This window comes from Suillus fuscotomentosus, assembly GCF_016647785.1.
Source record: "Suillus fuscotomentosus strain FC203 chromosome Unknown F5891scaffold_81, whole genome shotgun sequence".
NCBI classification, from domain to species: Eukaryota; Fungi; Basidiomycota; class Agaricomycetes; order Boletales; family Suillaceae; genus Suillus; species Suillus fuscotomentosus.
In genome coordinates, this window is record NW_024539593.1 from 16956 (window position 1) to 36630 (window position 19675).

Sequence of the window (19675 nt, forward strand, 5' to 3'; positions counted from 1 at the left end):
GACATGAAAAATCTGACTATATTTCTTATGTTTGTTGACATATTGTCTGTGGGAATATGGTTGTGAATATTTGATATTTTGGATTACACACAAAACACCACCAAAATTTGAAGTCATGCACCCATCTTTATGTTAGTTTAAATATTAAATATTGTCTTCACATTTTGTACAACATATAAACCTCTTTTAAATATTGTTCACCCCGATGTGCCAGTACTAGTGAGTCGTGACGTTACTTTCTCAACTTGAGTGCTGTCACGGTAATCAATAATTCTACACCGGTAACCCAAGACCTCTATGGACGATGCGGCAAAATCCTAAGGCCCGACTGCCCGACGAGGTCTCCAGACCTCAGCTCCTTGATAGTCGCTCCTTGGAAGTTCTATCTCAAGGGTGCCCGATACGTACATGAGTACTTCCGATAGTACCGACGACCTCATGTCATCGGCCATCATCTCAATACCAATTAGACGCTCATTGGAGTATTTATATTCCCCGTGCATCCTTGTGAACAGTCCTTAAGTGCCACCGTCGACTACGTGGACATCTGTTACTTCTGCAATGGCAACTTTTGCCAAATCCTCCTTTGACAGTGCCATCTATGCGACTTTCAGGCCGACCTACCCTAGGTCCCTCTTTGACTTCATATTCCGGTACCACGAGCGCAACAATGGTGCAAGATGGAATAGAGCGGTGGACCTTGGTTGTGGGACGGGTCAGTTCTAGCTGTACTCAATTTGGAGGGTTGGACACTTGACCTAATGTTGATCACTCGGGATTTTAGGTCAAGCAACAGTCGAGCTCACACCCTTCAAGCGCGTCACTGGCGTCGACCCGAGTTCTAAGATGATCGAAGTTGCTCAAGGTACCCTCAAAAATACGCCAACGAGCACTGGTCAATACGAGTACATACAGGCGAGCGCAGAGAATCTAACATTCTTGGAGGATAGCAGCGTGGATCTAGTCATTTCCGGTACGTGTTACATGTTAGAAGGAGAAACTACTATTTGTTCACGATGACTGTGTGATTGTAGCCCAGGCATGCCATTGGTTCGATTGGAAAAAAATATGGCCTGAGGTCGCAAGAGTGCTGAGGAAGAATGGAAGTGTTGCATTCTGGGTACGTGTCCCCGTCTTCGAGCTATTACATGTCCTGTCACTCAGGCTCTTATCATTTACTTGACTTAGGGTTACTCACAATTGCGCCTCACCCGCTATCCGTCACTCACACCGAGAATTAACGCTTATGTCGAGGGCACTGACCCACTGAACAGCATTGGCTCATACTGGGAGCAACCCGGCCGTTCGATTTTAGATAGCCACTTGATTGAAGTGCCAGATTCCAATGAAGTTGTACCTGGTGCGTTTAGCGATTTCGAGAGAGTTTTCTTCACGGGTCTGTCTTATATCGTTACGCGACACTTCAGCTTCACTAATGCACCGCAGGCAACTACTACCCATCTCTCCCTTCCCCACGCTCCGTGATCATGCGCAAGAAGATGACATGGGATGACCTGCTATCGTATCTTTATACGTGGAGTGCATTGCACACGTTCCGTCAGCACAACCCCACTGATGGGGAGAACCCGCGTGGAGATGTTGCGGTGCGGTTCTGGAAAGATCTTAAGGAAGGTGCCGAGCGGGAGGATGGGAGAACCGTGGAAGGACATGATGAAGTAGACATTGAATGGCCGATGGCGGTGGTAATGGCTACGAGAGCGTGATAGCGCTAGAGGGCGGACCGTATGTGTCCCTTTGTTGGCGGCTTGTAAATTATCAGACTAGAGGCTACTAGCTTGTGTAGGTGAAGTACTGGCAATACCACGATTCGGATGACTAGCGAGGTTGTTATGTCTCCAAGATCAGTTCAATACTAAAAAAACACATGGGCTTGGACGTTTCACTATGTTCTTACTGCAAAGTCTTATCAGAATAATTCCCCTGGCTGCAGGGAGATCCGCAGAATTCAGCTGGACATAATGCTAGAGGACAAGGGCTGAACGTGGAACGTTGAACTTCGTCGGCAGCGACATCCCTTGTAACTTGTTTACTGTTCAGTTTGACATTTTCTTTTATAAATAAAACTTCACGTTACAACTTACGACCAAAATAGAAGGTCCCGACTCCGACCCATGGCACAGACGCCTTTCTCCATTTCAATTCAGCACGCAGTTTCTACGCTGCAGCAAAGTTACTGTCTACTGCTCGCAGACTCGAAGGGCTATAACAACACCCTACGAATACAACAGTTTCTTCAAGTTCGTCCGGTTCCACGAATATGCATAGCCGCATACTAGGCCACCCGGAGGATTTTCACCGCACCGGCAGGAAGTAGCAGAGATAATCTCGCCCATATCATGCATTCAGCACTACATCCCGCAATTCCGTCGACTTTTTTTTTTCGAAATGGCTGGATCCAAGGCATGCAGTCACGAATATCTTTCAAATTAGTGAGTCTTGGCTTGTGCCGCGAGTTTTCATACTCACTGTATTCTTGCAAAAGCATACTATTTCGTGCATTCCAGGCGCAGGGTCATGTACTTCATCACTTACATCACGATCTCGATACTGTCGAAAGACAACAGGGAGCTCGTTATGAACCGAGAATGAGCCAACTTGAGCAATATCAATGAGGCACCAGGGCGGGAACAATCGAAGGTGCACAGGACCGGATGCTACTATATGCAACTCTCGAAGTAACAAGAAGCTTTGTCCACTCTTTTCAGGAGTCAGTATTCAAGGATTCTTGGGGCGGACAGTAAGCCGCATGCCAGCCCTCCGAATCTAAGTGTATGTTGGCCGGTACGTCTTCCCCGACACTTGACAATATATACGTCAATTTATACAGTATGTTGGACAGTCAGACTCGTCTGGGGATGCGTACCAAGCCTGCCCCAAGCTATACACAAGCTCCCGCGGCCCGCTGCATTGGCCTTTCTCTTAGTACCAACGACTGAGGTCGACATTTGAGTTCAGCCAGCATGTCCGAAACCTGCTGCTCCATCACCCCTCAGTTCATACCCGGACCATCATCTTCCAGGGGGACTCCAAACGTGCAGACCCTATCAAGCACCACGGGATGTGACCCATTCCGGACCCTAACTTGCTCTTGGCTCTTGTTTGCCCTCGTACATCTCAAGGATCAATCGTCTGGCAGATCTTGGAGGATACAGCTCACCACCATCTACAGAGGTTTCCGATATCACTACTTTTCAGCCAGACGGGTAGGGAAGAGGGATATTCTATCATTTCCGCTATATTCTGATTGTTCATTATAGTGTATATATTTATCAACGTTCTCATTATTCGGCGTCGTTTATTGTGTAATCCTTATGCTTTATCGTATGAACGATTGAACAGTTGCAACTTCGTGTCTGCGCGAGGGTATCATCAGTTGCCTAACGCAGGCAGATAGACAAGAGATGGACGTTGTGTGTAGCTGTTTTGTCATAAGCCACGGGAACGCTTGCTTTGGTTCGTTCGCTGTCATATCTCACCACAATCCCGTTCTGTACGACAGTGCATATCCGATAAACCAAATTCAGGACGCACATCAAGATCTCCCAGTGGCAATCATCGATTCCCAGGACCTCAGAGAAAGATTTGTGCGCTTTCGAGTTCTGATCTTAGGGAGAGCAAACGCAGGCAAAACAACCATCCTTCAGAAGGTCTGCAACACCATGGAGTACCCAGGAATTTACGACAACAAAGGAAACAAGGTGCGAGTGAGGATCTATATCATGCACAGGATATTGTTTATCAATTGTTGGTAGATCGATGCTGCCGTCGTGGAATCCTCGATCAAGGTATGTGCACCATTTGCCCTGAGGGGATACATGCGCTGATAGACGCTCAGCATGGAAATCACGACATCGAAAACGAAATGGTGTTCAGAAGCAATCCCGGTTTCGAAGCGGGCTCTGAAGAAGAATTTGAGAACATGAAGAAATTTAGCTCAGAACCCATACTACATGCGACGAAATTGGAGGAACGAATTCATGCTATCTGGTAAGTAGCCCCCTTCCTATGTTGCGCACATTGTGATTGCCATTAGGTATTGTATTCCGATGGACGAACATTGTCGAACATTCCAGCGGTCGGAAGAGAAGTTCTTGGAATGCGACACCAGGCACAGTGAGCTTGCAACTTTGTTGTCATTTGCCATGCTCGGACTTAATGATCAATCTTCAGTTCCTGTAGTTGTGGTATTCACCAAATTCGAAGCTCTGCGTCCAGTTGCGTATGGAGACATCAAGATGCAACTCAAGTGGCATCTGGAGAAGAACGTTCGAAGAGGGTCTTGGATCGGTTGTGCAACTCTGAAAAAACATGCACGTCCCAAGTCCTATGTACACTTGGAGAGTATACTAGTAAGTGGTTCAGATTGACTCGTCCCATGTCAAAGCTGATATCAGTCACCATCATAGATATGAACAACGCTGTATGACCTGTAGTTCTAAGAAGCAGCTACTATCATCGCCCTCGAGTACTCTGCCTTTCTCCCGATTCGGAAGGACCGCCGGAAGAATTGGCAGTGCATCGAGTCTGCCGTGGACTACTACCTGAAATCTCCGATGACTGTCGCAGTGGAAAAAGGGGCGACAGAGATTTCTCGTCAAGGCTACGAGGGAGAGGAACTGGGGAAGAAGATTCTTGAGCTCACCCTTGAAAATCGCATGTGTATGTTCCTCGCCTCATTGTGAAGTCGCAGTTTACCAACAGCCGGCAGCAAAGGACTTGACAAAACAGAAGTAGATGACTTCGAGCCAAGTTTCTCATTTTTCGATGCGTTTTTCGCATGCTATGCGCTCGTCTTGTGTACGATACCAAGCACGCCAGATTCAACTGTTGAACGGTGCGGACCGTGACGTTTCTAATACACTCTCCAATGCTATACTCAGCACTACCAGCTTCAACTGCTGAGCGCTGCAGACTGTATTGGGTTTCAACACCCATTTTTCGTTCTGTTTTGTATTATGTAGACTTGGGCTTGCGTTCGTCAAATGATGGCTGTTCATTCTTATTTCAATCATGAGAAATCGAGAACGGGCTCGAATACTTCAATGCTAGAGCAGACAGCATGACAGCATTGTCGATGCTCGCAGGGACAGCACGCCGCCTTGGGGGAGTAAGTCATGTGCATGAAAGTCCGGGAAACCGCAGTGAATTTAAAAACAGACAAATCATACAGGAGGCGATCATGACATTGTATCATTGTCTCGACAGAGGGAAAGGTATCAGACAGAAAACCAAGATGACAGGAAATGACGCGGGCATATCGATCGAGTCGTTGACAGCATCGTGAAGCGTAGGCACGCTAGAGACACCATAAAAGTAACTCCTGAATAAGCTGAAGTATGATGGGAAAAGTAGGCAATAGCGGCTGGATACGAGCAATTGTGAAGATGAGAAGGGATGCACCATCAAGTGTATTACGCCTGCTCTGCGCGGTTCTTATCGAGTCCATTCTTCCATACGTCATAGAGGATGGGGGTATTCCACATCTTTGTCTGCGACCCCAAAAAGACGTTCAGATGTAGACCATCGGGTCAGGCCAGACGGTGGTGTCGCTGAAGACCGTTTGGATGAATTTTCCACTTTCGATGTTGACAGGCATGGTAGGTCTCGCATGGCAGGTGTGATCACTGGTCCGGCTTCGGTGTGTGGATTGGCGACATTCGGTAGAGTGCAAACGGGTACTGGTGCAGTCGCTGCTTGTAGGTGACCGACTTGGACCAGCGGCCAGATGGGCCTCCGTCAATATATCACTGAGCAGACTTTGTAGATCTAGCCCAATCAACACGGGGCCAACGCGAGAACGGTAAGAGTCGACAGTGGATCCACTTCTTGGATTCGCTGAACGCTACCATGGCACGTTTCAAAGTCACCAAGGGAAAAATGATTGATGCGATACAGGTCGTAGTAAGAGGTACGAAAATCAAATTCCGAATGCGGTTGGGAGGGAATTTCAAATTTCACCACTCAGCCTGTTGCCAGTGCTCCCGGCCGAAGTACGATGGTACAACTTGGACCACTTATTCTGGGCGTTGGGAATTTTCATACTGAGCTCTCTAATAACTTTTCCCCGAGCGGATACCTCTTGCTCGGATCCCCAAGTGAACGAAGTACTTCCGATAGCACCGACGATCATATTTACATCGACTGTCATCTCAAGACCATCTGACACGCTCTTCGAGTATTTATATTCCCTGTATGTCCTCATGAATGGTCCTCAAGCGCTATCGTCTGTTGCGTAGACACTCGCTGCCTCTACGATGGCGACTTTTGCTAATTCCTCTTTCGACACCGCCATCTATGCGACTTCCAGGCCTACCTACCCTAGGTCCCTGTTTGACTTCATATTCCGGTACCACGAGCGCAACGAGGGTGCAAGATGGGATAGAGCAGTGGACCTTGGTTGTGGGACGGGTCAGTTCTAACTATGCTCAATTTGGAGGGCTTGGACTCTCGACCTAATGTTGATCATTCGGGATTCCAGGTCAAGCAACAGTCGAGCTCACACCCTTCAAGCGCGTTACTGGCGTCGACCCAAGCTCCAAGATGATCGAAGTTGCTCAAGGTACCCTCAAGAATACGCCAGAGAGCACTGGCCAATATGAGTACATCCAGGCGAGCGCAGAGAGTCTAACATTCTTGGAGGATAACAGTGTGGATCTAGTCATTGCTGGTGCGTGTTACATGTTAGAAGGAGAAAGGAATTTTTTTTGATGACTGTGTGATTGTAGCCCAGGCATGCCATTGGTTCGATTGGAACAAAATGTGGCCTGAGCTCGCAAGGGTGCTGAGGAAGAACGGGAGTGCTGCATTCTGGGTCTGTATTCCCATCTCCGAGCCATTACTTGTCCAGCCATTCCTAACATTTATTTGACCTAGATTTATTCCGAGTTCCGCTTCACCCGCTATCCGTCACTCACACAGAACATCAACGCTTATAGCCAAGGGATCGACCCATTGAACAGCGTTGCCCCATACTGGCAGCAACCCGGCCGTTCGATTTTAGAACACCACCTGGTTGAGGTGCCAGATGGCAACGAAGTTGTACCTGGTGCGTTCACTGACTTTGAGAGAGTCTTCTTCACAGGTCTGTCTTGAACATATCGATGCGTGACACTGTACTAATGCATAGCAGGTGACCACTACCCATCTCTCCCTTCCCCACACTCCGTGATCCTGCACAAGAAGATGACGTGGGATGACCTGCTATCTTATCTCAATACATGGAGCTCGTTGCATACGTTCCGTCAGCACAACCCCACGGATGCGGAGAACCCGCGTGGAGATGTTGCAATGCGGTTCTGGAAAGATCTTAAGGAGGGTGCCGAACGGGAGGATGGGAGAGCCGTGGAAGGACATGATGAAGTAGACATTGAATGGCCGGTGGCGATGATAATGGTCAAGAGAGCGTAATGGTTCTAGCGGCAGATATTTTTTCGTAGGTGACTTGCAAATCATCTGACTAGAGACTATCTAGGCAACTATCAATCCCATGATTCGGAAGGCCAGCAAGGCTACTATGTCCCAAAAATCAGCTTGACAAATATAGTACTAACAGAACTGGACGTTTCACTATGCTATCACGTCTCGCCAGAGCAGATCCCCTGGCCGCAGTGAGATCATCGCCTGTGTTCGGTGACGGACTAACAATCAACTTAATACAACCATATCAGCATCCTCGCATTTTTTCGAGTGCAATTTTGTCACCTGTGATGCAGAATTGCGCATGCCCTCTCCGATGTGGCCCGTCGCGAGATCCACCTGCTGACCTTATCAGCACTATTGTGAGCGGTGTTTTCTTGGTTACTGAACTTCTTCATTCAGGATGCAGAATTCCGAGTCAGCTGGACAAGCCTGTGACATGTTGCAACCCCATGTTTAGCCTCGAGAACGTGCGGACTGCTAGCAGTATGTTTAGAACGCTTCTTATCTGCGCTGGACAACGTAGGTAAGTCTATTTCACGGTTGTGCAGGCTAATTATAGCAGACCTTGGGGAACGCTGCTGCAGTAGTGCTGTCTCCCATCCGGGCAGAATGCGACAGAACTCAAGATGTACTCAACAGATAGTAGAACATCAATGTGGCGTAATTCTTTTCGTTAATTCTGCCACCTGCCACACCGACAGAATATGGTATTCCACCAGTTCTGCCCATCACATCGTTTGAATTTTTTATCATAATTTATGCACAGGGAAGAAAGGTAGCGGGAACACGCTCTGTTCCACTACATAGAGATATATCATATCGTCATTCGTGCGATCTGAAGACATCTTGCTGTCTTACGCAGCTTAGCAGCCCGGCTTTTCTACATATCACCATATGCTAGTTTTCAAACAGGTTCTGGCTACTCCCGCTCGAGCGCTCTTGATCCGCGATTTCTAGAGATCGACCACTTGATTTTTCATGATTCAGACTATGAAGTACATAAGTTGTTGCTGCAACATTGCAACAAACGAAGAGCCGACAAATCGATTATGAAGAAACGACATACAGTAAGATGTAAAACACGATGCAAAGATGTACTGAAAATGAAAAGGAAAAGCGCGCAGGCTGGATGGGCACCGGTACCATGCATCAACAGGAATAATTGTTCCATCATAATTTAGTGCTGAGATTAATGTCCTTGTCCATTCAACACCTGGAGGTACGGCTGTTCGTTGTGCATCAATATCAGCTCATCGATAAAACAAATCTTCCATCAAATCCCCTTCTCCTCCAAAAACTTATCCACAGTATCCCAAAGCTCCTTGGCAAGCCCCTCATCCGTTGCCACCTTCGTTGGCTCTACTATCTTACCCACTGGTGTCAAATACACGCCCTTGTACTTCTCGCGCTGCTTGGCGACTTCTTCCGACGCAGCTGCAAACGCCGAGTTGTACGCACCCTGGTCTGGTTGTAAAAAGAAGAGGGACACGATAGGCTTGACGATGAACTGGACGTGAGATAGGGGTGGTTTATGGGTGAAGGTGTTGACTGCTCCAGGGTGAATGGCGATAACGGTGATGGGAGAGCCAACAGCGGTGAAGCGTCGTTGAAGTTCAAAAGCATAGAGCATATTCATGAGTTTCGACATGCCTAGTGAAGGGATTTCATGAGATAAAAGATACCGATGGACGACCGACGTACAATAACGCGCGAAGCTGGGTGAAAGCGAACTCTTGAACTCGTTGTTAAAATCATCAAGGTTGCGGAAACGAGTTTCCCCTGATACAAACCGGTGGGCGTCTGAAGCGACCTGGATGGTGGTATGGAACTGTAAGTTTCGGGATGTATGGGGTGAAGTAGATTCACATACGACGACTATGCGGACGTCTGAATTTGGTTCAGCTGCTGTCTGGTCCAGCAGCGGTTGAAGGGTGCGTGTAAGGACGACATGACTGATGACGCTGGAATGAATAGCTGAGTGCTTGGTACATGTTTTTTAGCCAGAAGACGCACTTGACCATCACTATCTCCTGAACTCCTAGGATGTTGTGTAAGTGCAAATCTCTACGGAACGAGACCAAAACTTACCATCCGGTGTCATGGCATAACTTTCAATCATCCTATAGGGCATTCAGTATCGATCACGCCCATGCAAGCGGAACAGCTTACACCGCAGCATTGTGAACTGTGATTCATTCAGCATGCCAAAATCGTGAACGAACAAAAACATATACTGACTGAGAACATCCAATCTCTTCTCCTGCTTCATAAATTCCTCTGCCGCTTTCTTCGCATTTCGAGGGTCCTTCAAATCGAGTTCCAACCAGATAACATCGCCGTTCCCAGGACCCAGTCCCTCTGCTTTCAGTTGCGCGATCGCCTCCTCTGCCTTGCTTCGGTTGCGTGCGGCCATGTACACCTTGGCACCACGACGTGCCAGGTGCTTCACAGTCGAGTAGCCGATACCTGCGCTACAAAGCAGCTATGTGAAACAAATTTGGATCATGAGAGAGATTGTACTCACTTGCCACCTGTGATAAGTATGACTTTACCAGACAAGTCTGGGAGGTCAGTGACTGGGTCGAATGATTTTGAGAAGAAACCCATAGTGATGAGATAAATAAATGTAACAAGAAAGGGGGAGAAACAACAGAAGGTAAATGTCGAGTACAGTTAGTTGTTTATATACGGGGCGGTTGCCAGGGATGATTAGATCATTGGCCGACGACATGCTTTGTCAATACCGGTGACCGTGTGTCACAGTTGTACGCGCAAGTGCTACAGCAAGCTAAACTCCGAGGCAACTCCGAGGATGTCGGAAATTATTCTGTCCGTCGGCTTGCAATTGAAAAAAGGATGGCTGTTTTCCTTATAAAAGTTTAACCTGAAAGGGAGACTGTAGTCTATCAGTCCCGGGCCATCATCTGGGGAGAATTAGCGCCTGAAGTCAACACAGCAGCAAACATTGCCTCGAGGGCCAGATCGACAGATGGCTGAAACGCAATGTCAATCATCCATCCTTAGGACCGACCCCGTGGCAAAATCTGTCGTTTTCTGGGGAAGGTTAGGAATGATGCAATCAAAAGGATTTCGGTAAGTCGAGACTCGAAATCAATACTGAGTGTACTAGGATCCCAGGGATAATCTTACACAAACGAAGTTCAACGATCCACACAGGTGACATTCCGATTTCCGCTCTCTCTGTCTAACTTCTGCTGACCGCACGGATTCAGGATACTTCTGCTGTTGTGAAACAAGGCGCCGATCCCCAATCTGTCAACAACGCACTTTGGGATGCCGGTCATGGTGCAGATCAGATGACTTTGGGGACGCGCGAGACCCGTATTGTCCGCAGGCAAAAATGGACCAGCAGCGCTCGATGATATAGACAGTGTAGAGGCTACTCATATTCAACTCAGGATATTCGACGCTGTGATCGGGACGATCGCAGAGGTATGATCTCTCTTTTCCACTTTAGAACTAGACTAAGACCGTTCTGCAGGTACATTGTATGCAAAGCTGGCATTGTACGTGCTATCTTACGCATCAAAAGTACTTTTTTTCGCCATTATTCGTACTTCCTGCTCAGTTGTTCTGCATGCAGTTAATTATTGCTCAAGCAGAACGCAACGAAGCGATACTCGACCTCTACAAGAAGTTGGGTTAAGCGTATGGCTTTATGACGCAAGACGACACACTTCTCAAGATTTCGTCGATGGGGATTATCTTCGGACAGATATCTCAGCAGACCCTAGAATACGCCAACTTCAGCAGGGATTATTCGGAGCAGAAATTTTGTTGTGAGTCTCTAATGAGTCGTTACACTTCGCAGATTTTCAATCGTATCATAGGGGAGAGCTCAGAAAGAACATCATCTCGGAAACAAACGATACGGTACAACAGTGTAACGGAGTGTTGGATGCACTCATGCAAAATTTCCGTGGCCAAGTTGCTCGCGACATAACCATCTACATTCACCGTACAAGGATTCGGACGTGCTTCTGACTCGACATCCATTCACACTTCTACAGGTGAAATACTGGAATTCGATGCTATGCCTTATGCGGAGGCTGCAGGACTAGATACTAGGAAGCGACGCCTGTTAGGGACGGACGCGCACGGACATTCTCTCCAATATCGTGGGATGGATCAACGACGGCAGAAATGATGTTCCACGCGTGCTATGGTTATCCGGCCCTGCAGGGACGGGTAAATCAGCCATTGCTCACACGATCGCTGGCTCGTTCATCAGGGTGGGCCCACTTGGTTCTTGTTACTACTTCGACCGAAACACAAACGATCGCTATCAAAAGGTCTTCACCACAATCGCGCGTGACCTGGCTGATCGTCATCCGGAGATGAGACGAGTGTTAGCAGATGCAGTCAAGAACGAAACTGCGCTCAAGACTACAGCAAATGTCGTACAGCAGTGGCAGAAGTTTCTTGTGGGACCACTAAGGAAGCTTTCTGAGTCACCCATGGGGCCTGTCGTTATCGTTATCGACGCACTGGACGAAAGTGGCGAGGCAATGGAAACACGCAGTGACCTTTTACGCATTTTTTCTGGTAAATTCCAGAACCCTGCTGTTACCCGAATCACAGAGCTCCCAAAGAACTTCCGGTTTATCGTTATCTCTCGCCCGCTTTGCGACATTCAAAATTCGTTTGCGAGCGCTCAACATATTCGAAGGATTCGCCTGAATGGAATTCCGCCAGAAGTCGCGGAACACGATATCTGCGCTTACGTGTCAAAGACGCTGGAAGTGCTTCCATATTCTGGGAGCAAAGAGTTCACAGCCCTCGCTAAGAAAGCTGATGGTCTTTTCGAGTGGGCACGTCTTGCTCACGAATCCATCGAAACACCTCCTGGCTTATCTTCCGATCAGTCGTTCAATGTCATAATGTCCCGCGATCCTGTCGAACGGGAGCGCCTGTTGTACGATATGTATCACTTAATTCTAACGCAGATTATGCCAAAGGATAGACACAAAAGCTCCAAGTTTCAGCAAACACACTTAGCGATGTTTTGCTCCGTGATAGGACAAATTCTCGGCACAGCCGAACCTTTCCCTTTGAATTCCCTGAATGCCATGCTAAGCTATCTTCCAGATGAAAGCGAGCGTTACAAAGTGGAGGTCATGGTAGAACGCATGGGATCCCTCTTCGGCGGTGCCACTGCCCCATCTACCCCAATCCGACCCGTTCACGCATCCTTCCGCGATTTCCTGACAGACCAATCACATAGCGGAGGGTTCTTCGTCGACGTGCCGAAGGTACAACGAGACCTTGCTTTCGCATCACTTCTTTCGTTCAACATCTGCGATTTGAAATCATCATATCTCCCCAACTCCGAAGATCCCTATCTACGAGAATGAGTTGAAAAGGCCGCAAGGACTGAGTCTCCAATGTTGTTTGTTCCTCGCAGTTAATCAATTTGATCCTTATAGCTCTTCATTACCATTGGCTCGTCCCGGTAAATTGATTTGCGGAGATGACAGAGATACTTTGTTGATTACAATATGTAGTGTACAGTTAATTATATACGTAGCATTGCATTTGTACTAAACAAAATGAGAGGAAAAGCGCGCAGGCTGGATGGGCACCAGTGTCATGCAAGTGTACATGACAACGTATCAACAGGGATCATCGTCCCATCATAATTCAGAGGCGAGATCAACGTCCTTGTCCGTTCGACACCTCTTGGAGGTACGGCTGTTCGTCGTGCATCGATCTCAGCTCATCAATCAAACAAAGCTTCCATCAAATCCCCTTCTCCTCCAAAAACCTATCCACAGTATCCCAAAGCTCCCTTGCAAGCCCCTCATCCCTCGCCACCTCCGTCGGCTCTGTTAGCTTGCCTACTGGCGTTAAATACATGCCCTTGTACTTCTCGCGCTGCTTGGCAACTTCTTCCGACGCAGCCGCAAACGCCGAGGTATATGCACCCTGGTCTTGACGTACAAAGAAGAGGGACACGAGAGGCTTGACGATGAACTTGAAGTTGGATCTATGAGAGAAGGTGTCGACTGCTCCAGGGTGAACGGCGATAACGGTGATGGGAGAGCCAACAGCGGTGAGGTGTCGCTGAAGTTCAGAAGCGTAGAGTATATTCATGAGTTTTGACATGCCTAGTGAAGAGATTTCGTGAGACTGGCAGAAGATACCAATGGACGACCGACGTACAATAGCGCGCGAAGCTGGGGGCAAACGAACTTTTGAGTTCATTGTTAAGATCATCAAGGTTACGGAAACGAGGTTTCCCTGATACAAACCGGTGGCCGTCTGAAGCGACCTGGATGGTAGTAGGGAACTGTGAGTTTTCGGGATCCACGGGTGAAGTAGATTCACATACGACGATTATGCGGACGTCTGAATTTGGTTCAGCTGCTGTCTGGTCCAGCAGCGGTTGGAGGGTGCGTGTGAGGACGACATGACTGATGACGCTGGAATGAATATAGGTGAGTACTTCGTACATATTTATTTCTTGCCAGAAGACGTACTTGACCATCACTATCTCCTGAACTCCTGGGATGATGTGTAAGTGCAGAACTTTACGGAGCGAGACTAAGGCTTACCATACGGCGTCATGGCGTAATTCTCAACAAACCTATAGGGCATTCAGTATCAATCACGCCCACGCGAGCGGAACAGCTTACACCGCAGCATTGTGAACTGTAATTCAATCAGCATGCCAAAATCATGAACGAACAGAAACATATACTGACTGAGAACGTCCAATCTCTTCTCCTGCTTCATAAATTCCTCTGCCGCTTTTTTCGCATTTCGAGGGTCCTTCAAATCGAGTTCCAACCAGATAACATCGCCGTTCCCAGGACCCAGTCCCTCTGATTTCAGTTGCGCGATCGCCTCCTCTGCCTTGCTTCGGTTGCGTGCGGCCATGTACACCTTGGCACCACGACGTGCCAGGTGCTTCACAGTCGAGTAGCCGATACCTGCACTACAAAGCAACTGTATGAATAAAATTCAGATCATGAATGACATTCTACTCACTTTCCGCCTGTAATAAGTATGACTTTACCAGACAAGTCTGGGAGGTCAGTGACTGGGTCGAATGACTTTGAGAAGAAACCCATGGTGCCGAGATATGACGATCAAGCATAGTAGTTAGCTGTTTATATGCAGGCCAGGCGACTGGGATGATTAGACGATTGGCCTACGACATGCTTTGTCAATATGTGTCAGTTCACATGACGCATAGTTGTATGCGCACTACAGCGGCAGAGCTGAACGTAAACTCCGAAGTGTCGGAAATTAGTCTGTCGGTCAGCTTGAAAAGAAGGATGACTGTTTTTATGTAACTTGAAAAACTATTACGGGAGACTTGTCTTTGGACCACGACTCGACGTCATCCTTCAGGCAACATAGTATGGCGTTCAAAGGTTCACCTTCAAGTTATGGCAATATCAATATAAGTACTCGGCATCACCAGGAGTCAGGACAGTACTTTGCATCAAGGCGGCATCAAGCATGGTTCTATGGATGATGTAACATCCATACATGCACTACACGTGGTTTGAGGCTGTTCGGCGCTTCAGCTTCAGGCTGCGAAAATAAGTGAGTTGAATACTGATTTATTTCAATGTCTTCTCAGTCGAATTTACGAAGCCGTGCTAGAGGGGGGCTAAGCACCATCTTTGACTACATTAGGGCACACCGGTTCGTCTGCAATGTGGTGTTCTATTCTTTGTAGTAATTCAATCATGTCCATCTTCGCCTGTGATTAAGGCTCCAAGGGTCTTCTGCAACTTTGCCAACAAGCTATCCTCTTCCCGCCTTGTCACAGTATGTCTTACCCCGTCAACACTCTCAAGCAGTAGAAAGATGCTAAGGCAGTCACTCGTTAACAGAACAGTACCTCATATCACAGTCAGCAGTCCTGGAGGCTCGGTAACCCCACAGAAGTCGACAACCTCATCTCCGATACCTTCTGCTAGTGCGACTTCGGTCGTTACAGCAAGCGGTAACCTCAACCCTTCAAATTCTGGCATATCTGTATCGTCATCCACAACATCTCCGTCTACTACATCGATACGCAAGGCGAGGCCTATTCCAGCATCTGATGTGAATCGATACGAGAGGAAGCGTACAATGTAAGTCGGTATAAGGCCATTTGGCCTCCTTTTTCGATTCCTACTCATGGCGTAGACCCCAAACGAGGGACCGCGTATTCATTGAGCCGGGGAACAAGGTGTTCGAGGAGTATGTACTTCTTCTGCAGTTGGACTATTGTAAGCTGATGACGCCAAGCAAACCGCCCTCTGGTCGCTGGAAACCACTCGTGCACCCTGAAGGTGCCTTGTATTACTATGACAGCAGTCGCGTAGGTTCATATTTGACGTCCCACACAATTATTGACGAAGGTGGCAGCGGGTATACACTGATGCCGACTTATCAAAGCCGTCAACCCTCCTTGCGATCGAGGCATTCGCAGATCAACTATATAACGATGCACAGGCCAACCCAAACGTGGATATCACTAGCAAAACAGAATTAGTCGTTGAGGATATTGACGAGAACATCTGTGGCTACTATTTTGTCGAGCAAGATACACGGTGCATCTTCTGGCTAGAACGTTTTGATGCGGAAACCTTGTTTGGGAACATCAGGCGAGTGAAGAATATGGGTCATATCAGTGTGTGACTTTTGACCATCTCCCGCATTTTTCTATATACTGACATGCACAATTTCAGAATACGCTATTGAAGCTCAGTACTGGTGAGGTCCAGGTATGTTTATTACTTTGGGTGACCGGGGTCAGTTTCTGATATCGTGTCAGCCGTTCGTGTAGATTTGATACCGACTCAAACAGCTTCAAGGACTCACTGTGAACTATTTCCACATGAAAATCGAGTGACGCCAGTTGTTCTCGAGGAACTAAAACAAATGATTATGCATGCCGCAGCAGGTGATTTCCGATACCACATTGCATTTTTTTCGAGCGAAACATTGACGTCTGTGAATCTCACAGTGACCATCACATCTGTGACGTGTGTCGCTCCGTTTGAGAAAGAGGAGCTGGAGAAGATGCTGGACCTCGTTATGAACATCGAAGGTAGTACTGGTAAAGGTTTTTGCGAACACGATTCAGATGACTGATGTTTTCTTCGATAGGAACCCTTGATGGTCAATTTACGCACACGAGATGTGTCGTGGGTGTGTTTTCATCTTGAACGATGTGTTTCGCGAAGTATGTTGAACCATCTTCTTTCAGCCCGATTTATGTCCGAGTTCAGTGCGTAACTAAAGACTCTACCGGCTTTCGCTAATATCACAGTAGTCAAAGCAAAGTTTTTCAATTTCTGTGGACAGCCAGGTGCAAGGCTGGATTCCGACCAGACAATCTACTTCAAGGGCCATGATCACCAGTCGCTTCTGTTCATTATTACCTCTTTCCTGCTCTTTGGCTCCCCTCGTACCCACCAAGAAGATCTGAAGGTGATATGGGTTGATAGGATCATTAATCGCGTCCTGTGGAATCAATTCATTGACAAACTCAATGACGAGTGGACTGGACTCGCGCTTTCGGTAAATTGTTATTAAAATAAGTGGAGTCAGCAACACTTACGACTTACTCCAGGCGACAGTTATTCTCAATGCTAACATAGCTTTTCTCGCAATTTCATCTGTGCCAGACACCGCCGGATTACTAAGTTATATATCAGTAGTTTGCAGCATTGCAGTTGTCCTCCTCGTACTTCTTCTGGTTCGTCAAAACCAGAAAAGGGATTGCGAGCGAGCTGTAAGAGAACTTCTTAAATACTGTTCTATCAAGGACTGACTAGAGGACAGGTTGCGCTTCTGACATACGTGGAACAGTCTTTCTTCGGCACAGAAGTGCTAGCCATATTGTATAGCTTGCCATATGGACTGTTGGTGTGGGCGTAAGCATTCATGTTACCGCATGAAGAGTATTGTTGCTGAACCCTCGCAATAGCCTCATATATTTTGCTGCAGGCTTCGGCGATTTAGTCTTCAAGATTGAAAGCCAATGGACGCGTGGTGCCGTAGGTTTTGCTGGAGCACTTGTAGTCTGTTTCGTGGTGTTGGTATTGCAGATAGGAAGACATCAGATCAGTCCTAAAGATGAGGGATCTGTGGTATAGCTTGTATATTGACATCTTGAAACGAGTGCCAGGGAATATCGCTGACGTGGCTGCTGAAAGAGTTCGAGAAATTCGGGTAATGGATCATGGCAAGATATGTAACACGCCAATCACATACTAGAAACATGCCCAGTCGAAAAGACAGGGTCTGCGAGATGAAAGTCGAATGCTGCGCACAGGCGACACAAGTAATGGGCCTATGGTAGAACCAGCAGGGGTGACATTGAAATCTCGGAAGCCTTTTCACCGTGATACTAGCAAGACCTTCACATTAAGATCCTTATGACTGTCAATTCGGTAGAGTTAGACGATGTTAGTCTGACCCACACAGCCAGGAACGATGTGTTGCCAATGTCCCTGCCAGTGGTACAGCGACTATGTAGTATCGCGCTTCATGCATCATGCATCATGTTCAACGTTCACGTTCAATTGCGAGAGACTATCATTCATCGAATCAATGATCCGGTCGCGCCGGTCACGTGTATGATCACGTTCCCCTAGACCGCGCTTCAATGCCGCCGCCCGCAGTTCCGCGAATCAATTCACAACTCGGTCCTCTACATGCCAGCTTTCCGTGCGCTCAAAACGCTCGCGCGGTCGCTATCCACCGCTGCAAAGTCTACATCAGAGCTCGTTGGCACAACACCTTCGCACCGGTGCTACATCTTCTTGCATACCCCACAGCCGCCTAGCGAGTATCCCGCCAAGTACGCAACCCCCATCCAGCGCGCACTCCTTCTACGCACTGCTAAATGGGGTGGGTCTGTCAATTTTTCGTGGTCTGAGGACCAAAAATCTGTCTGTGCACGACCACCTGGGGAGGAAGACAAGCAGGAGTATCATCTGACGGCGTTTGCGCATCTACGGGGAAAGCTTGAGGCTACTGTGTCCATGGACAATATTGAGGAGGTGGGAGAAAAGTTGAGGGTACATGCTGAAGGTGTCTCTGGTGCTACACCCTCGAATTCAGATGATGTGCATTTGTATGTCTGTACTCATGGTGCGCGAGATTGTCGGTGCGGAGACATTGGGGGAGCAGTTGCCCAGGCTATAAGGGATGAGCTCCGCAAGCGCAGAGACACCAATTTAAGTGATCCCAGTACTCGCATTAAACTTGCAGAAGTGGCACATGTCGGAGGGCACAAGTATGCACACATCACATCCATTTCACCAAGTCTGGTCGCTCATACACCCTTCTAGATATGCAGCAAATCTTCTTGTGTACCCGCACGGAGAATGGTATGTTTGAAGCCTTCTAATTGTGTGTTATTGCGCATGCGTTTATCTGATATGAATCATACAGGCTAGGTGAAGTAGAACCCGAGGATGTTCCAGAGATTCTAGATGCTATTCTGGCATTACCAGTGCGCCCGCGCAACATTGACGAAATACCTATTTGTCCTAGCCATTGGAGAGGTCGCATGGGGCTGAGCAAGGACGAGCAGGTCCAGCTCTTGCAGCGAACTTACTCATGAATCGTAGAGTGCGCATACCATAGTACTTACCAATTTCACGCCTAGACCTGGAAGCATGCATATGTGTTTTATACTAGCGTGCAGTGCAGCAAACACATCAACCAAGAAGACATTGATGTTAGAAGACAAACGGAAATATTCTGGCTGACTTGAGCGCATGGAGCAGCCTGAGTTATTTCTCGTTATCTTACGTCCATATTCAGATCTAAATTTTGTTATGTTGCCTACAGCTCATTATTTGTGGACATCATCGTCTCTCGAAATGCCATGTATTTCATCAACGCATCAAACCCAGTTGCTCGCGGAAGAGGAAGAAAGAAAAACCAAAGGTTATTACATTGTCCTTTGTCGAGCGTCTGGAATCTTCCATGGACAAACTCTCAATTTGGCAGCTAGTGTCCCTCATCGATACACGTGTTCGAACTCGCCATGTTCCAATCACATCGGGGTGAACGATATTTAAAAGAGGTTTATATGTTGTACAAAATGTGAAGACAATATTTAATATTCAAACTAACATAAAGATGAGTGCACGACTTCAAATTTTGGTGGTGTTTTATGTGTGATCCAAAATATCAAATATTCACAACCATATTCCCACAGACAATATGTCAACAAACATAAGAAATATAGTCA

At 47.4% G+C, this 19675-nt stretch overlaps 8 protein-coding genes across 8 annotated transcripts; 6 read left to right on the forward strand and 2 right to left on the reverse strand.

Annotated features, from left to right (window-relative positions):
* The first annotated feature begins 201 nt into the window (after positions 1-201).
* On the forward strand, positions 202-1890 carry F5891DRAFT_1116087 (S-adenosyl-L-methionine-dependent methyltransferase). The gene is made up of 5 exons (XM_041363791.1): positions 202-715; positions 785-973; positions 1035-1120; positions 1189-1396; positions 1447-1890. The coding sequence occupies exons 1-5, from the start codon at positions 562-564 to the stop codon at positions 1722-1724; spliced, it is 915 nt and encodes a 304-aa protein (XP_041219896.1). The 5' UTR covers positions 202-561; the 3' UTR covers positions 1725-1890.
* Positions 1891-3318: 1428 nt separating this feature from the next.
* On the forward strand, positions 3319-4556 carry F5891DRAFT_729449 (uncharacterized protein). The gene is made up of 5 exons (XM_041372994.1): positions 3319-3719; positions 3774-3806; positions 3857-4008; positions 4055-4370; positions 4428-4556. Exons 1-5 carry the CDS (start codon positions 3423-3425, stop codon positions 4431-4433), a joined length of 804 nt encoding a protein of 267 aa, XP_041219897.1. The 5' UTR covers positions 3319-3422; the 3' UTR covers positions 4434-4556.
* A 1415-nt stretch (positions 4557-5971) lies between these two features.
* Positions 5972-7648, forward strand: F5891DRAFT_729496 (S-adenosyl-L-methionine-dependent methyltransferase). Its single transcript, XM_041372995.1, has 5 exons — positions 5972-6429; positions 6500-6688; positions 6747-6832; positions 6895-7102; positions 7151-7648. Exons 1-5 carry the CDS (start codon positions 6276-6278, stop codon positions 7426-7428), a joined length of 915 nt encoding a protein of 304 aa, XP_041219898.1. The 5' UTR covers positions 5972-6275; the 3' UTR covers positions 7429-7648.
* Positions 7649-8390: 742 nt separating this feature from the next.
* On the reverse strand, positions 8391-10360 carry F5891DRAFT_1062897 (NAD(P)-binding protein). Its single transcript, XM_041362978.1, has 8 exons — positions 9965-10360; positions 9679-9911; positions 9610-9625; positions 9529-9560; positions 9454-9478; positions 9311-9401; positions 9142-9250; positions 8391-9090 (listed from the first exon to the last, which is right to left on the reverse strand). Exons 1-8 carry the CDS (start codon positions 10045-10047, stop codon positions 8714-8716), a joined length of 966 nt encoding a protein of 321 aa, XP_041219899.1. The 5' UTR covers positions 10048-10360; the 3' UTR covers positions 8391-8713.
* Positions 10361-11552: 1192 nt separating this feature from the next.
* Positions 11553-12815, forward strand: F5891DRAFT_961705 (uncharacterized protein; the record flags this gene model as incomplete). The annotated part of the gene is made up of 1 exon (XM_041375828.1): positions 11553-12815. A coding segment is annotated over one exon (1263 nt), but the record flags the coding sequence as incomplete, so codon positions are not given.
* A 110-nt stretch (positions 12816-12925) lies between these two features.
* F5891DRAFT_1255985 (uncharacterized protein) lies at positions 12926-14534 on the reverse strand (the record flags this gene model as incomplete). Its single annotated transcript, XM_041370004.1, has 8 exons — positions 12926-13568; positions 13624-13750; positions 13793-13883; positions 13941-13965; positions 14016-14047; positions 14097-14112; positions 14166-14398; positions 14452-14534. 8 exons carry the CDS (start codon positions 14532-14534, stop codon positions 13201-13203), a joined length of 975 nt encoding a protein of 324 aa, XP_041219901.1. The 3' UTR covers positions 12926-13200.
* Positions 14535-15220: 686 nt separating this feature from the next.
* F5891DRAFT_1062912 (uncharacterized protein) lies at positions 15221-17608 on the forward strand. Its single transcript, XM_041362979.1, has 13 exons — positions 15221-15551; positions 15607-15660; positions 15709-15781; positions 15829-16093; positions 16152-16176; positions 16278-16366; positions 16430-16513; positions 16573-16614; positions 16673-16693; positions 16739-16986; positions 17039-17200; positions 17251-17342; positions 17396-17608. The coding sequence occupies exons 1-13, from the start codon at positions 15283-15285 to the stop codon at positions 17562-17564; spliced, it is 1593 nt and encodes a 530-aa protein (XP_041219902.1). The 5' UTR covers positions 15221-15282; the 3' UTR covers positions 17565-17608.
* A 487-nt stretch (positions 17609-18095) lies between these two features.
* On the forward strand, positions 18096-19505 carry F5891DRAFT_1062913 (Sucraseferredoxin-like protein). Its single transcript, XM_041362980.1, has 3 exons — positions 18096-18709; positions 18765-18803; positions 18868-19505. The coding sequence occupies exons 1-3, from the start codon at positions 18126-18128 to the stop codon at positions 19037-19039; spliced, it is 795 nt and encodes a 264-aa protein (XP_041219903.1). The 5' UTR covers positions 18096-18125; the 3' UTR covers positions 19040-19505.
* Positions 19506-19675: the final 170 nt, after the last annotated feature.

Bases quoted from the DNA above. Each gene is read 5' to 3' on its own strand.
- F5891DRAFT_1116087 (XM_041363791.1), top strand. From the start codon at position 562: ATGGCAACTTTTGCCAAATCCTCCTTTGACAGTGCCATCTATGCGACT. The intron at 1,121-1,188 runs GTACGTGTCCCC...TACTTGACTTAG, and splicing joins ATGGAAGTGTTGCATTCTGG to GGTTACTCACAATTGCGCCT. The intron at 1,397-1,446 runs GTCTGTCTTATA...AATGCACCGCAG, and splicing joins CGAGAGAGTTTTCTTCACGG to GCAACTACTACCCATCTCTC.
- F5891DRAFT_729449 (XM_041372994.1), top strand. From the start codon at position 3,423: ATGGACGTTGTGTGTAGCTGTTTTGTCATAAGCCACGGGAACGCTTGC. The intron at 3,720-3,773 runs GTGCGAGTGAGG...AATTGTTGGTAG, and splicing joins ACGACAACAAAGGAAACAAG to ATCGATGCTGCCGTCGTGGA. The intron at 4,009-4,054 runs GTAAGTAGCCCC...GATTGCCATTAG, and splicing joins GAACGAATTCATGCTATCTG to GTATTGTATTCCGATGGACG.
- F5891DRAFT_729496 (XM_041372995.1), top strand. From the start codon at position 6,276: ATGGCGACTTTTGCTAATTCCTCTTTCGACACCGCCATCTATGCGACT. The intron at 6,430-6,499 runs GTCAGTTCTAAC...TCGGGATTCCAG, and splicing joins GGACCTTGGTTGTGGGACGG to GTCAAGCAACAGTCGAGCTC. The intron at 6,689-6,746 runs GTGCGTGTTACA...GTGTGATTGTAG, and splicing joins TGTGGATCTAGTCATTGCTG to CCCAGGCATGCCATTGGTTC.
- F5891DRAFT_1062897 (XM_041362978.1), bottom strand. From the start codon at position 10,047: ATGGGTTTCTTCTCAAAATCATTCGACCCAGTCACTGACCTCCCAGAC. The intron at 9,479-9,528 runs GTAAGTTTTGGT...ACAACATCCTAG, and splicing joins TTATGCCATGACACCGGATG to GAGTTCAGGAGATAGTGATG. The intron at 9,402-9,453 runs GTGCGTCTTCTG...TATTCATTCCAG, and splicing joins CAGGAGATAGTGATGGTCAA to CGTCATCAGTCATGTCGTCC.
- F5891DRAFT_1062912 (XM_041362979.1), top strand. From the start codon at position 15,283: ATGCTAAGGCAGTCACTCGTTAACAGAACAGTACCTCATATCACAGTC. The intron at 15,782-15,828 runs GTAGGTTCATAT...CGAAGGTGGCAG, and splicing joins ATTACTATGACAGCAGTCGC to CGGGTATACACTGATGCCGA. The intron at 16,367-16,429 runs GTGATTTCCGAT...TGAATCTCACAG, and splicing joins GATTATGCATGCCGCAGCAG to TGACCATCACATCTGTGACG.
- F5891DRAFT_1062913 (XM_041362980.1), top strand. From the start codon at position 18,126: ATGCCAGCTTTCCGTGCGCTCAAAACGCTCGCGCGGTCGCTATCCACC. The intron at 18,710-18,764 runs GTATGCACACAT...ACACCCTTCTAG, and splicing joins GCACATGTCGGAGGGCACAA to ATATGCAGCAAATCTTCTTG. The intron at 18,804-18,867 runs GTATGTTTGAAG...TGAATCATACAG, and splicing joins GTGTACCCGCACGGAGAATG to GCTAGGTGAAGTAGAACCCG.